The sequence below is a fragment of the Copidosoma floridanum genome, unplaced genomic scaffold (assembly GCF_036245765.1).
Source record: "Copidosoma floridanum isolate Cflo_tuat_1 unplaced genomic scaffold, Cflo_Japanese_pri ptg000004l, whole genome shotgun sequence".
NCBI lineage: Eukaryota > Metazoa > Arthropoda > Insecta > Hymenoptera > Encyrtidae > Copidosoma > Copidosoma floridanum.
Window position 1 is genome coordinate 40,111,625 of NW_028321881.1, and position 16,017 is coordinate 40,127,641.

Consider the following 16,017-nt stretch of genomic DNA (forward strand, 5'->3'; position numbering starts at 1 on the left):
TCGCTTGAATTTTTTAAAAATAAATTTGCCGTCACCGTTGAGATTTCATTTATTTAGCGTTGTAATTGCGAAGTTGTAAAAATTCAATTCCAACATCAGAATAATATTAATGGTGTGTGAAAATCAGAAAAATATCGTGTTACTATTGTTTGAATTGTTTTTATTTCTTTTTTATTTCTCTTCATAAAATCGTGATTCCTCATGGTAATGGTTGAGGTATTTGTCAGGTATTTTGAGTAGTAACTATTCATAACAAATTAATAAATGGAATGGAAAATATGAAAAAGGAAAAAAAACTACAAAAGATCGAATATTTACAGTACTTTTATTCACACAGAATACATAAGAGATCCAGTCTCAACGGCTTATTACATTCAAATCTATATAGGCGTGTATGTATAGGTTTATCTCCTAGTGCTGCGAGCCTTTGTCTTCGGGCAGCAGAAAGTAAATGGTCACGTCACCTTTGGATGTTTTGACTACTTCTGAGTGTCGAATCAATAACGTTGCCGCTAATCCGTACATGAGGGTCGGTATACCTGCAATGAAAAAGCAAAAATTAAATGGATTAAAATACTTCATGACTAGTGGGTTATAGGTTGAATAGTCGTTTTACGCCATCAGTCTTTCAAAACACAAGTGAGTCGGAAATGTCATATGAATTGGATATCTATATATAATATGTACGTACGCGTTCGTTATTATTTTAATAATGAAAAATGAGGCAATTCTATTATAAAGGGCGACGATCGAAGAAAGTGTCACTGTCCCCTCCTGCTGGTTTTGCGTTTAATAATTGACTGTAACATATGTTAAGAGCAGTACCCCAAAAACGGCCTATGGTCGAAATAAACGTCCATATTCAGGTAAGGATAATGCACTTTTGCTACACCAGATATGGACTTTTTGAAATTATTGCGTTTTTATACTTGTCGGTTACGTAGATCAATCATATATTCTGTCAATTTAAAAAATAAGTAAACAGAAAAAAAACATCAGTTTATACACTTAATTCTTACAATAATTAGTATTGTGAGTTAAAATGAAATTGAGTATATGTACGAGAAGATTAAATAAATCAGTTAGTAATTAAATATTAAAAAATTTTACATGGAGTTATCAGGCCTTACAATTCTGCCGTCCCAGGGAAAAAAAGGGTATGTGCCATAAGAATAACATTGCACTTACGCTTTTTCCCTGGGACGGCAGAATTTTTAAAAAATTAGAGAAATATCAGTGGTTCAAAGGGGTCGAGATGGAAAATAAATACGGAATGTATCCGATTTTCTTGTTGTTGTTAAGTACATTTTTGCAACTTTTCTTCGGCTGTTACCTTACATAGCGTACCTGTAGATAAAAAAGAATTACTATTCTTCATTGCTAAATAAATATACATGGTATAGTTGGTCAACGCATGCATGGTCGGTTTTATACCTTATACTATTCATGAATGCCTATACTTTTACATCATAGATGTAAGTATCTACGGCACGCACAGATAATCAAAAATATCGTGGATTTTCGTAACTTCACAATTGTGTTTTTGCGCTTACGATTTCGTTTACCGTTTTTTTACTGTAAGAAAAGATGTTTATCAACACCTAAATAATGAAGGTGTTGCACTATAATCATTTGCAGAAAAATCAAATAAAACACTATTTTTATTTCCAACTTTATAATGATAACATCAAAAAGGTAATAACAATAATCGCAGTAGTAATACCCGTAGAAGTAAATCACTCCCGTTAAGAGCAATAAAATCCAAACGGCTTTCCTATCCAAGCCAAAAAAAGCTAACGACGAGGTCGAGGACAGATCGATCGGGAGTATCACATCAAAAATACATATCTACCCGAATTTCATCGATGAAATTGAGGTAATAAATTAAAGCAGAAGATTCGCAACTGGATTTACAAAAAAGGTCGAATTATAAATAACGGCTCGTAGAATACTCTCGAATCATCAAGGAAAGATTTTTCTCTTCCAACGGTTTCTGATGGATTTAAACGTTTGTCATCAAATACTTAATGAGTGTCTGTATTATTTTATTTAAATTTTTTATTCACTGAACACAGTAAAAGAAGCTAACGAGTCGTCAATCGGTTTCGACGATATAATGAACAAATGAAATATACAAAGTTTTACGACGGAAAAAAAAAAGTGGCAACAGCTTGTATACATGGAAACAGTTTCTTTGTCGCCTTGACGGTATTTGAAAAGTAATAAAAAAGCTTACTTTAAATTTAAACAATTTTAATCGCAATCTCTGTTAATGAGGAGAAGAAAAAAGTAGACAAGACTAGAGAGACGCAGTGAAAGAGAGAAAGCAGAGCCAAGAGTTTTGTAACGTTACCTAGGTTGATGATCTTGATCGCCTTGAAGAACGCGTCGTCAAAGCCGAGATCTTGCGGCGGTCGTCTGCTGCAATGGTACTTGATGTAGGGGAAACAGCCGGTCCGTAGTACGTGGTAGTTGCAACGCCCGACCGGCCAGTTGAAGTGCGACATGCCACGCTGGTCGTTCAGCACGTCCGAGTAGCGTACAAAGTAGGACGTCCACGGCGGCTCGCCCTGATGCTCCAGGTAGCACGACAGCACCTATGAGATGTTTTTTTAAGATTAACTTGCTCCTTTTCAAAATGAACTTTAAGTTTCAACAAATCTTTAATAGTTTTATTAGCAAAAACAGTCCAAAATATACTGATCCCATATCCTAGCTTTGAACGAAGTGTCAAATGAAAAAAGTTATTTATGTTGCGTGTTCCGTGAGTTAAAGCAAATAAAAAAAAATTTATGCACTCTTAGTACCTTTACCCGGCCAACAATTGACATTTTTGTTATTTACTTTATAAACGTATACATACAGCTATACTGCACGTCTATTACCCGTGCGCTTTTAAGCACTCAAAAAATACTAATTATAGAGTTTTAATTTCATTTCAATTTATTAGCTTTGACTTTTGTATATAAAGCTGTTTTAATAACTGTTGTGCACCAAAAATGCACGTTTTCGCAACGCAGTTTGCACTTTTTTAATAAGAGAATCAGAAAACATTTAGTTGCATATTTATTTGTAGTATGAAATTTGTATATATAAATTGTTCAATGACACTGCTAGTGTTATATGTTTTAAAAAAAATGTATTTATTTATTTATTTATTGATACTCGACAGGAGTAGGATTCCCTCTATTACAGAGCTTTCATAATTACATTTGTATAGTTGTAGACGAAGAGTGTAAAGGCCCAATATCTATCATGTACATTTTAATAATTCGAAAACAATTAAATTATCTTTTTTTCTCTCACTCCGTGTATATGAGGAAATCCACAAAAAGTATCCCGTTTTTGTCTCCCATTTTAATACAAACTTTTTTTGAGGCACATCGTCCAGGTAGGGTTCATTTTATTCGCAATGTCATGTACTATGAGAAAAAAAATTTGAAAACGGGTTTCCGTGAGGGTGACATCGTTTTTCTGCGATTTACATATTACAAGTATATCTATGTATGTGATAGCTATACATATAATTTTAACATGTAAATCGCGGAAAAAGGATGTCACCTTCACTGAAACCCATGTTTCAAATTTTTTTTCTCGTAGTATACATATCACACTACGAGTACAATGAGCTTGGTTTCAAGGGTGTGTCGAAAAAAAAAATTTTTTTTATTAAAATGGGGGACAAAAATGTGATTTTTTCGTAGATTTCCTCATATATCCAATGAATATTGATTGAAATATTAATTAAAATTTATATTATTTATATCTTAAATATGTATGGATATGTTCTAATAATCTAATTTACGAATTATAATCAGTTAAGTAGTATTTACTCTTTGGGTCATAGTTTTTCTAAGTCTGTAGTATGTAATAACGAGGCGTCTATAAAAGTATGACTCACTAATATGCGAGAGCAATCTATAATTGATCTGATATTTGATATTTAGAGCCCTTTTTTAGAAAATATAGATACCAAAGATGAAAGCTTATATGTCTATTTAGAAAAAAAACTTCTGTATCCGTGCTATTTTTGATTTGCTATGTGCCATGGATTTTTTTCTGATTGAATAATCGTCGTTTTTGAAAAAAATTCACACTAAGAAAAGGATTTGCTTACTATTAACGTACAAGTACGTTAACAGAAAATTAGTTAACATTTTCTTTATAACTTTCTAAATTTTAACTGTACACAGATGGCATGTTAATAGTTAACATGCCATATTTAATATTTTTACTACTCTAATATAATTAAATTAATATACTATGGAATGGCAATACAACAAGAGCACGTGCAGTCCTCTATTTGATGTAATAAAAATATACACAAAGTTTACAATTTATCAGTTAAAATATCTTTTTTTTTTACTATGGCAATATATTGGAATGAAATTTTGATATTTGAAGTATTACAATACGTATGGTTTCCGAATACATATCATACGTAAGTTAATAGTTAACATATGAAATTAACTACTAATAAATCCTTCTCTCATCAGTGCACCAGGATCAAAAATTGCAATTCTGCTTGACAGTTTGGACGTATGATGTGCGTCACAGTCAATTTTCTCATCGCCATGAAGAACAAACCTTGCGAGCAAAATTATCAGAAACAGCGGCATAACTTTGTGCACGATGCCCCTCTCATTTCTTCCACATTTTTCCCTCATCATTATTATCATAATCGCGAGGGGCATAGCGCGCAAATGATTAACAGCCGCACCACCGTGCTGGTGTTTACCGTAATTTCGTGCGACGTCGTTATATCAATCAGCCGAAACCCACTCTAAGGAGCATAAAGTTGGGCATGCCATGTTTTCCCCCCGACGTAACATAGCTAGCTCGCTCTTGACCTATCCTTTTGCACATAAGTATATACTTTGCGTGAGTTTGCAAAAGCTTACATGAGCGATGCGACAGGTGTCGTCGATTACGCTCGCGCTTTTTCCCCCTAGCAAAACATTTTCCCTTTCACGGTGAAAATTTAACGACCGAGCCTTTTTTCACTAGCACGAGCTTTGAATTGTCTCGCTCAAACGATTAGTCACATGATGATTTTTTTTACTTTTTACATCTAAAATCCAAGTTGTTTAACATACAAAATATCACCTTGGATACATACATTTTTACGTAAGGGATCAAAATGATTTCCCAATGTTTCATTGCCTGCTTCATGGAAAATTATTCATAAACAATGCGTATTTTTTCTTCTATAACGATTGGGGTTAGTTTAATCCGGTTATGATGATGATTTTGACTTTGTGTAAAATAAAGTTTTATGATAAATCCAACGTATAAACGTACTGCTTTAAAAGTAGTAGCATGCGATATAGGTATACACGTGGCGTACGAAATAATTAGTTCAAATATTATTATTACCGTTCATCATCGTTGAAACCGAAAAATAATCTATTGTTTGAGGTAATTATAGGCACTGTTGCCGATGCGACCGATATTAACACACTTTTTGGTGAATAGAAAATAAAATTTACTGTCTCTTTCTAAAATCAAGTTCTCTCATAGTGGGAATCCATAATGATCTCATGAGATTTCTAATACCATTTTATAAGATCTCGAGTGTCAAAATTTAATTTATCAACCATTTCTATGATTCCAAATGAATTTTACGACGGAGGATCCAAGCGATTTTTCGAAGCGAATAGCGTCTCAAATTTTTCTTATTCCGCTTAGAATACGCGTCACAGCGCCACTCGATAACTCCGTCATCATCGTTTGTAGGTATATACCTACTGTTTCAATCGCATCACATTATAGTCGTCAACTCGAGCGAGACCAATTAACGTGAAATCACATACCCCAGACGAAAGATGGGAAGAAAAAGAGGAGAAAAAGCACGTCTCTCTCATTAAGCGGATGGCAAAATGAGGGTAATAAGTAGAGGAAAAAGAAGAAAAGAAAAAAAAGAGAAGCAGAAAGGAATGAGCGATGAAAAAAAAAAAAAAAAAAAAAAGAAATCAAGGGCCAGCGCTTGGCGGTACTCTGCAAAGTTATTGTTCACCAGCCACCGCGTACTTATCGATTTAAAATTCTTTCCGCGCTCTAATGGCTTGCTCCGCCGCATTGGGCATGTATACGTATATGCATGCAAACAATATATTACGTATACAGAAAACTCGGTGCTGCCGCTCATTGTACCTGCTGCACCCGAGAATACACCAGACCGTCCGACTTCCTCTGGTTATCATTATTATTATTGCTATTATTGCAAGAGAATCAAACGGCACAATAGCTTGGATTTTTGCATACCTCGTAGCGGGGGAATGCTGCATCTCAAGGTACCGCGCTCCGTTAACTTTCGATGGGTTGTATACTTCCTTGATTTATCTGTACACGTATACACGCGGAGCGTACACCGGATGGTTGGACTACATCTCCGTTATACTCGGCGCGTGTTATTAGCGGGGAGGACGTATTTTTCACAAGGAGCTTCTAGGGCCGGAGCCAGTGGTGATTTTTCGTATTTTCTGTATGCTGATGATCGTGTGTGCAGCGGGCGCGAGAATGTATTGCGCATAATTCAAGGAAATGAATAAGCTTGATCGGTAATGTACCGACGCATCGGAGGCTTATCGATGTTTTCATTAGCGATATCAACGCGGAAAGGTGATCGCGGTCTTTAATTGGAAAGTTTGATTATGTGCTATGTAGTCCCTGGTGTGTCGTCGTTAATTCGAGGGACCCGTTAACGGTGAACATACGCTGTAATCTAAGTTCGGAGTGGATTATTTATTATGTGTATTTTACATGCATACCTCTGAGGCTGGGGGTTTTGACTTTTTTGTCGCATAAAATCTCGCCGGCCTCGCACGAAAATCCAGGCACCTTTTGCAAATAATGGCCGATTGTGAATTCGTCATGGGTGATATGGAAGTCCTGAAATGAGAAAAAATATAGTCAGAAAATTTTACTACGACTTATTTTTACCTTCCAGTTTTTAGTACAGTTGAATTCACGGTAATTCTTCCACTTCATTGTAATATATGTAAGTGTATTTTTTATCGAGAAGTGACGATTACAGCAAATTTTCATCCTTAATTTCTCCAAATTTTTCGGTGATTTTAATTCATTGCTAACCTCAAAATCGTGATTTTAGGTTTTCAAGTTATTTTTTGGCTCCGTAAGAATTTCAACATTCGGGAAGATTTTCAAAAGTTGAACTTTTCATGTAAAAACGATAAAAAAATTTTTTTTTTAACTCCAACCTAAAAATTATGAATTGTACAAATTCTTGAAATTTTTAAATTAATGAAAAAATTTTGAATAAAATGGTACCACTTTAAAAAAGATATAGATAATCTCAAATTTGACAGTACTTGTACAAACTTTTTTTCATAAAAGAATTAATAGGGAAAGGCGCCAAAAAAAATAAAAACCATCTTTTGTGGTGTTATTCTATTCAAAGGAAGATTCCTGAGAGCTCACTATTACCCAAATTTATTTTTACATTATTATTTTTGTTATATTTATGAAATTGTCCATACAAATATATAATGCTACATGTATATCATTGGATCTTACAAATAATATTTAAAAACCTTCATAACCTCAAAAAAGGAAATTTTTTGTCAAAAATATGTTTTTTTTGTCATATTTGGTGCTTTATTTGAAGTTTAATCAAAGATAGTGTAATAACCAGTAAATGACATGAAAAAACGAATAGTTTTGTATACTTGTCAGATTTATTAATCTTACAGAGTACATCAAACACAAGAATAATCTGCTTGAACCGGTATACTATTTTCACAATTAATAATTTTGAGATTAGAGCTTAAATAAATATTTCTTTAGTTTTTACATAAAAATATAAATTTGTGTCAATGTTTTCAAATTTTGAAATACTTATGGAGCTGAGAAAAAAATTAACCACCAAAAATCACGATTATAAGGTTAGGGACGAATTAAAATCACCACGAAGGTGTTAATTCAATGTAATGGTATCTTTTTACTTTACTCTTTAATTTCCTCAACGTAATCTTTAAAATCACTTAGAATAGGTTGGGCCCTTTATTTGGCTATAGCCTTTAATGTCAAAAGTTGATAGTACAGATAACCATCTTATCTTATCTTATCTTACTAATATATAAAGCAAAGTCGCTAAAACCGTTGTAATTGCTGACCACAAAAACTACTTAACTAATCTGGCTGAAATTTTGCACACTGATCATTGACACATTCTAGACGGTTTCAGAATAGTTTTTATCTTGAATAAGTTTATAAAAATAGCAATAAATAAACTCAAAGTTTTTCAAAATACGCTAGCTTTACACGTTAGTTCAGTAGGATCCGGTAGATGGCGTGGACATAAAATCGAAGCTACCTGCAAGTGAATTAAATTTGTATGGTTATAATACGCTGGAGTGTTCCGAAGATTTCCACAGTTGTCTTCTTGCAGTACATCAAGAATACAGTTGTTAGTCGTGCGGCTGGGTACCCTGGCTACCAACGAAACTCTTCTACAATGGGCAAGCGGCCTACGTCTAATTTCACGCTCAACCACCAGGACTGATGAGGGCCACCAATAAAAAAATTTTCTCAATGATAAACTCTTCGGCGGATTATCAGGAGACGTGTATAGCCATAGCACAACCAAATTCAACACTTCAGAGTTTTGTGGCTGTTCAACCATCCGGCCTGGTGCCGTCAGAGAATTTTTTACTACAAATGCAAGCCAGGGAAGACAGCCCTGAGGAGTACGGACAGCCGCAACAGTCTTCTTCTCAGTGCTCGTGCCAACGGCATATCCACAGAAAATACATTCTCCAGGCACACTTTCCTGACTAACGATGAGCGGTTGGTTATCTGGGGAACGACCTGAAGACGAGATATATTTGGGCAGCAGCGACAGCAGCGTACCTCTCTCATGTACGGTCTCCGTACACAGAGATTCCAAGGGTAAGAGTCAAGCTACCCGCAGCTGGCTCTTCATCATCAAGAATAATAATAAGGAATAACTAGAAATTTTACCACTGGCCCTTTTCAGGGCCACTGTAAGTATTGACGTTCCCTACTAAACCATCAATCTTATCGGTTCTTTTAAGGGCCAAAGTATACCTAAGCTTAAACTACCTTGCCAACAAACACATTTTACTGCCATTTCCGGCAACGATTTGTCGACTTAAAGACTATATAAAGCTGGCTACTATTAAACCAAGTCAGTCATTCACTAGCAGACGTCACGCACGGATTTACTTGCCGCAAGGCTGGGAACCTCGATGACCGACTACCCTATATTACCCTCTCGACTTGAAGCATTCAACCAGGAATCACCGATTCTCTCAAAGGTCTATGCTGGGAGAAGCTAACAGCTATGATGGAAAAATAAACTTGAGAAAAACGGGACAGTCTCCAATGGGCAAGCATCACGTACCAATCTCTCCACCTTCGATCACCAAAACAACTGAGTCTGAAAAAAAAGAAGGTTCTTTATATACCAACGTCTTCGGCGTAATACCAGGAAACGTTAGGAAAGATATCTACAACTAGCTCCAAAGCTTCAGACTTTGTAGTTTTCCTCCCAATCAGTGGTGCTACATAATAATAGGCCAGAGAAGATCACCCTGCGGTAAAGAGGCAATCACGTTTGCTGGAAACTTCAGTCACGAAAAAGTTCACTTAAGAAGCTCACCGGTCCATTTCAGGGTGATCGGACGTCGAACTACCTTGCCAATAAATATATTATAACCTAATAAAGTTAGAAAAAAGCCTTTATTGCTTACAAAAGTCTTAACTATGCCAAAAGTCGCAAGAGGGTGAATTGGAAGGAAAACTTCAAACGTATCTAATGAATACAATTTTAGGCGTCAAAAAACTGACGCAGGAAATTTATCGAAAGTGGATCAGCAGCATATAAATCGACAAGTAAAGAATCTATTGTGTGAGAGATCAGCTTTTCATTGTACCCTCACAGTCATGTCTTAAATTTTTACAGATTTTTAAATAGGTAAAATATGTATTTTTGTAGCGATAAAAAATGTAGAGATTAAGCTCCAGGACTTTGTTGCTTTGTAATAAAGTTGTGAGGTAAAAGATAACATTTTTTTTTAAATTATGTATTTTTTGTGAGTTTTAAATCTTTACAGCTTTGAAAAATAGCCCTTTTTACATGCCACTTTTGACCAAATAAAATGTATTGATCCTGAACAAATATGTTATTAATAAGAAGACTTTTATTCTGGGAAGTATCAACAATAGATGTAAAATTTTTAACTAAAAACGTTTCACATTACATATCAACGCACTACGGTGTTCCATTTAGTGAGTCTCGGGCGAAGCCGTGACGGAGGGGCCGCTATTGTATTAATAACCTAAATTTACACGTATTTTGGCATTAGACGTGTAATTATGCTTTCCAAAATCCAATTCAACCTTTACTAATAATTATATACCTATATATTTTTCTCTCCATACTTTTCACTTAATTGATAATAGAAATGTTACCTCGCGTAAATCCGCCTACATTCCGCGATTAAGACAGAATTTCGCCATTCAATTACAGAACACGAGCAACAGAGCAATATCTAGCAAGACAAGATCTCGCAAAAAAGGTGTCTATTTCGTCGCTTAAAAACTAAATAAATTTTCAGTTCACAGATAAAAACCCGTTCTTACATCAAGAACCACTACACTGCCAAGCGCGAGTGCGTGAATCGACTATATCAGACATCAACTCGATTGTTGGAATAAAAATGTAACACGCCCACGCTCTGCACATACCTCCAGTGGCCATACAGTATACGTGAATGCATTAATTAACCGATCGGGTGTTGGTACTGTGTAAGTAATACTCGTGCGCGACGAAATCTTATCTTCCACGCGTATATGAACACGAGAGAACACACCTTCACGCGAAAGATAGAATCGGCACATTCAGAGCGCAAAAGGGCGCTTGTTGTTGTGTGTGCATGGTATTGGAAAATACGCTCGAAATGCTAATGATGCCGAGTACTTACTTACCTATCTGTAGCTGTAGCTATTACGTTCGAATTCGTGTATATGTGTGCTTGACGTATTATTGTCGGGCCGGCCGGTCAGCCGGTATAACTATAACCTTGACATTTTACGCGGGAGCTTATTTTAGAAAGGCGCTGTAGCTGGGGTGAGGTGAGCGTTCACTCGGTATGTGCAGTTGCATACGGTGTTGTTCGTGTTGATGTGTGCGAGAAGGTGAACGCGAGCCGCGCTTATTGTCTCCTTTTTCGTGTTTCCGCGTTACTGCTCGACTGAGTTGGCGCGCGTTAGTACTTTTGTTTTTTTGCTAGCTTTTATCTTTAAGTTTTTTTGTGCTCGAGTTGTCATCGATTTTTTTTTAAACACATAGGATGAGCTCTTTGAAAAGAAGTATAAATATGTATACCTAAATTGAGAGAAGGATTTGTTATTAATTAATTTTATATGTTAACTATTAACTTACGTAAGTATCCCACGTAGTTTCGTCTAACGTGGCGCAGGTTCAACGTTAACATATGTTAACTATTAACATGCCGTAGTGTGCAGTTGAAATTTAAAAAGTTATACAAAACGTGTAAACTAATTTTCTGTTGATAGTAAACAAATCCTTCTCTCAGTGTAATTGTATGTACACCTACACACTATGTTTTTTTGTACTCTACAATCCCGTAGTGGTCACTTTATCAACATTTAGTATAATATTACTTCCCCACCAATACTTTGTATTAAAGTTTCCTATCCAAGTAAACATTTAAAAAGAAATCTTGATAACTCTTAATGTTAAAAAAAAAAAATATATATTTATATATATAAATGAATTCCATAAAAACACACACAGACATGTCAATTCGATCGATCGACATGTGATTTGGCGGTCTTATTACATGTCAGCTTTTTGACAGATTCAATTCGTGTGAGTACGCACTTAATAGCGTTCCACGTCGCCGAGATCCTTGATAAGACAGTAGGAGCCTATGGGAAAAAAAGGAAAGCGCCGTCAAAATTGAATTACGCATCTCGTTACGCTCGCCGTCGCCTCGCGCGGTTTTAATCACCACAGCCTCTTCTCTGCCGTCAACGATATCTACGGTGAGGGGGGGGGGGGAGAAAAAAGAAAGCTCGCGAGACGGTCAGTTCGCCTGCAAGGTCGCGGCTCTCGGATCCATAAATCACCGGTTAATAATGAAAATATCCTTTTCACCGACCGATACGACGAGTTACTCTGCTTCCATCGCGTTTTCGATCAGCACCCAGACGATGCAATTTCGGATTATTTTTTTTTTGTTTTCCACCGCAAGCGTTAATAATCGAAGCTTTAATTGCGTTGTTGGCTGCACGCGTCTGGATGCTAATTTGCGACGCCGACGTGCGTGTGTGGACGTTGTAATGTTGTGCGGCGGTAAAATGAGCTTCGAGAGGATTAGCGCGAGAGCTTTTTGCGGCACTGGAGTATACACACACATAATATGTGTACGACGAGCGAACAAGTGTCTGCGGCCTCCATCCTGTGTTATTAATATGATTAGCCAAGGTGTTGGCACATGAGTATCGTAGTTAGGCGTGATAATTTTTGTTTTTTTTAGTTTTTTTTTTATGTGTAGGATCGGTAAGTATATTGTTACACGCGAGAGATGAGTATATTTAGAAAACGCACGAAGGAGAGAAAAAAAAGCCGTGATTCAAGAGCGTAGGTACGCATCCAAGAGTTACTCGGCGTGAACACGATTCTAATCAAGGAACGATGTTTTTTCAAAATTCCGCGTATACACGAGCCCCATTGCTCTTCATGAGCTAAGCGAATACAAGTCACATTATAAGGTATGGAAAAAAATGTGCGTGCGTGATCGTGACGCGAATTTAATGACGCCGGCGTTGGCGCATCTTTCATTTTCTTGCTCGGCCGCCGCCGCGACTCTTGATTTACGGTTATGAAACTGACGAGGATAGATAAAGCGCACGTAAGCCGGTCTGGTAGTCTGCGGTCTCTGTACAACTTTCGGTTCTCGTCTGGTGCGTCTGAGGGTTTTGCTCGTTGCTGAATTTTTTTTTCGTGATTTTCCAGCCTACTTTCTTTTACTCGTGTTTATTTTGATAATGTACTCTAAATGTTTATGCGACTGTTTACGTTGAAATGGTTACTCGAGAAAATTCGAAACTTGTTTAAAGTTTTTTTTTTGGATGTTTGAAACTGTGGAAAGTGTAAGCCCCGGATACATTGATAGAATTTCATTCAAATCAAAATTTACGTGTTTCAAAAAAGTTTTTACATGTACAGGCACAATTCTATTAACATGGGCTTAAAATGGGTTGTTGCGATTTTTCGATTTTCAAAAACTGGTTTTTTGCTGTTTCAAGGGTAAAAACATTCGAATCAAGTTTCATACAGAGATTTATCTGACAAAGTATTAAAAAGCTTAATTTTGGTTTGCATTTTAATTATTTAATTACAGTATTTCGTATTGCAAAGTACCTACTTAAAAAATAAGATAAATGTCAGATCCATAATTACAGATTTTAATGATCCAAGGCTTAAGACATTGGTTTTTTTGTCCTTGTAGTAAGTCGAAAAAAAAAATGGAGTTTTATGCCTTATTAAGAATGTTACGATTTATAAAAATTGTTTTTCTTTCATTTTCAGGGTGAAAAAATGTATCTCTTTCCTTCATATAGTTTATCTTATAAAGTAATTATACAGCTTTATTTATATAATTAATAATTATCCTATAAAGTTATTTTCTTCAGTTTTTACTAGAGAAATAATAATACTTACTTGAAAAATAAGACACACATAAGATCGACAGATTTTAGTAATCCGGGATTTTGATATTCTAAATATTTGTTTTTTTTTTCTGCTAGAACTCAAGAAAATAATTTCAGTATTTGAAAATTTAATGTATTGAAGTTGTTATAACGACTTTTAACTATCAAAAAACCATTTAATTGCTAATTTTAAGGTTGAAAAATTCTAATTTTAAATTCCTACAATTTTTTATCATTTTTACTGTCTTGTTTCGTTATATTTATGATTTAATAAAATTTATAAAGTACTTATTCTAAGAATAAAAAATCTACGATCTAAAATTTAGATTTTATGTTAAAATAGTTAATGAAGTATAACTATAACATATTGAAAAATAAACATCAAAAAAATGTTGCTTGGACAGCTCTGTACTTCTTTACTAGTAGCGGTTATTTTAATAACGTTGTAAGAAAATTATTTATTTAATTATACATTTATATAAAAGGCACGTAAGGTAAGGTGGGGCCATCAAAGTGCTTTTTTACAACCTCAACTTTTAAACATTATTACTTGAAAGATATTTTATTTTTGATACTAACAAAAATATAAATGATATCCAAACAACTTGCGAATAAATAAAAAAAGAGTTTACTCTTCTACTTGCACTTAAAAATATTTTGAAAAATTTAAAAACGAAGTGACTGCCAGGTTTGAAAATGTGGGGAAATCGGAGCGGTTTGAGTGGGGCATTCAGAGTGGTGTTGTAGTTAATTTTATTTTATTTTTTTAACTACTTGACATATAAAATCGCTTTACTTTTTCTATTACTGAATAATAAATGGTTTGGTAAATAAATAATACAGACGCAATTTTTATTAGAAAAAAGTTGTATTTTATCATGGCTACATTTCTTTTGTTGTTGTTAGAGTAGACAAAACGAATGTCACGGAACTTCCCTGATTTTTCCTCTTTTAAATTATCAATTCTGAACAAATTTGTTAGAAATTTTTATTAAAATTTGTTATAAACATTAAGCTAATACATTATATTTTTTGTTTCACATATCAAAATTAAAGTTTATAGATTTTTTCCAATATTTTTGATGCAGTAAAACTGACGTAAGAACCATTTTTTTTTTCACTACAAGGTGACAGTACACTTTATTTTGTTTTTATTCGAAATATATGGTTTTTTTATTGCTGTATTCAAATAAAAAAAAAAAAAAACGTGTTAGGGTCAGGACATTTCGAAAATATTTTTTTTTTTTTCAATTTAATAAATTTACTAAAAGATATTAAGAGAAGCCCTGATTACCCCGTCAATTCAATTGCTCCACCATACCCTAACAGTTTTTTTATCTTATCACTAAATACAGGTGTAATGGAATTTTTTTTGTAATTTTTTACTTGAAATGCGATTTTACAAAAATATTATAACAATTTTTTTAGTCCATGCGGCTTTTTGTAATGTGACACATTACGAAAAAAAAATTTTTTTTCCTGCATTGTTAAAATAATGAGATTATCGTGATTTCCATGACAAACATTAATGCTCCAAAAGTTAATTATCACAAAACATACTATTGTAAAAAATCGGTTTTACAGACACTATTAATAATACAAAACCTAATTTAATACACTCTGTGATTTTTGGAGTCCCCTAAGCAAAAATTTTCCTAATAAAAAATTAATGATCGAAATAACAAACGCAAAGTGCAAAAGGATCGTCACGAAAGAGGAAAAAAAAATTAAAGGTACATTAATCACGTACCCAGCAGCCGCATAAAAAATCCAGAAGAACCAGCCAAACAACTTTCTCGTCACCGGCAAAATCACCGTAAGTCGAATCGAGCGCGCTTTTGTGCATATAGATAATATGCATTACACACGCAGCGCGACCCCTCCATGCACCGCTGACTCTTCTCAGTGGCTCTCACCTGCAGCCGATAAAAATAAAAATACCCAAACAGCGCAAGCGCAGCTCAACAACAGCTGATCGCGTATCGCAACATCGCGAACACTAATCGGGAACAAAAGCTAACGTGACATTAGTAGTACACACTCTCGTATTATGCTGTACAGGCACGTGATTGCGTCGACGCTTCACGGGACGCTGGCGCCGATCGTGCGCGTGTACCGTGCGAATATTTTATGAATGAGGATATATTATATACACATGTATGTAGCAGCCCTTGACCGGTGACCGCGTGTCCGGGTTGGATGTGTGGGAGAGAGTGGACGTGCGCTCGAGTGTTAACGGGGTCATGAGCGCTCGAAGCGCTGTGCAAGTGTGCACCGCTGTTGGCGCGGAAT

The 16,017-nt window shown here is 35.2% G+C and overlaps 2 protein-coding genes across 3 annotated transcripts in view; one reads left to right on the forward strand and one right to left on the reverse strand.

Moving 5' to 3' along the window:
• Cad99C (cadherin 99C) overlaps nt 1–16,017 on the forward strand; it is a 376,725-nt gene that overhangs the window by 134,688 nt on the left and 226,020 nt on the right. The window lies entirely within an intron of this gene.
• Nucleotides 368–15,672, reverse strand: LOC106644743 (uncharacterized protein C15orf61). Of its 2 annotated transcripts, XM_014360396.2 has the most exons (4): nt 15,476–15,672; nt 6,771–6,891; nt 2,354–2,597; nt 368–539 (listed from the first exon to the last, which is right to left on the reverse strand). In XM_014360396.2, exons 2-4 carry the CDS (start codon nt 6,873–6,875, stop codon nt 412–414), a joined length of 477 nt encoding a protein of 158 aa, XP_014215882.2. In that variant the 5' UTR covers nt 6,876–6,891; nt 15,476–15,672; the 3' UTR covers nt 368–411. The 2 variants fall into 2 exon arrangements, with proteins under 2 accessions (XP_014215882.2, XP_014215881.2); XM_014360395.2 differs by lacking the exon at nt 6,771–6,891.

Bases quoted from the DNA above. Each gene is read 5' to 3' on its own strand.
- LOC106644743 (XM_014360395.2), bottom strand. From the start codon at position 15,586: ATGCATATTATCTATATGCACAAAAGCGCGCTCGATTCGACTTACGGT. The intron at 2,598-15,475 runs GTACGTGATTAA...AACATCTCATAG, and splicing joins ATTTTTTATGCGGCTGCTGG to GTGCTGTCGTGCTACCTGGA. The intron at 540-2,353 runs GTAACGTTACAA...TTTTCATTGCAG, and splicing joins GATCAAGATCATCAACCTAG to GTATACCGACCCTCATGTAC.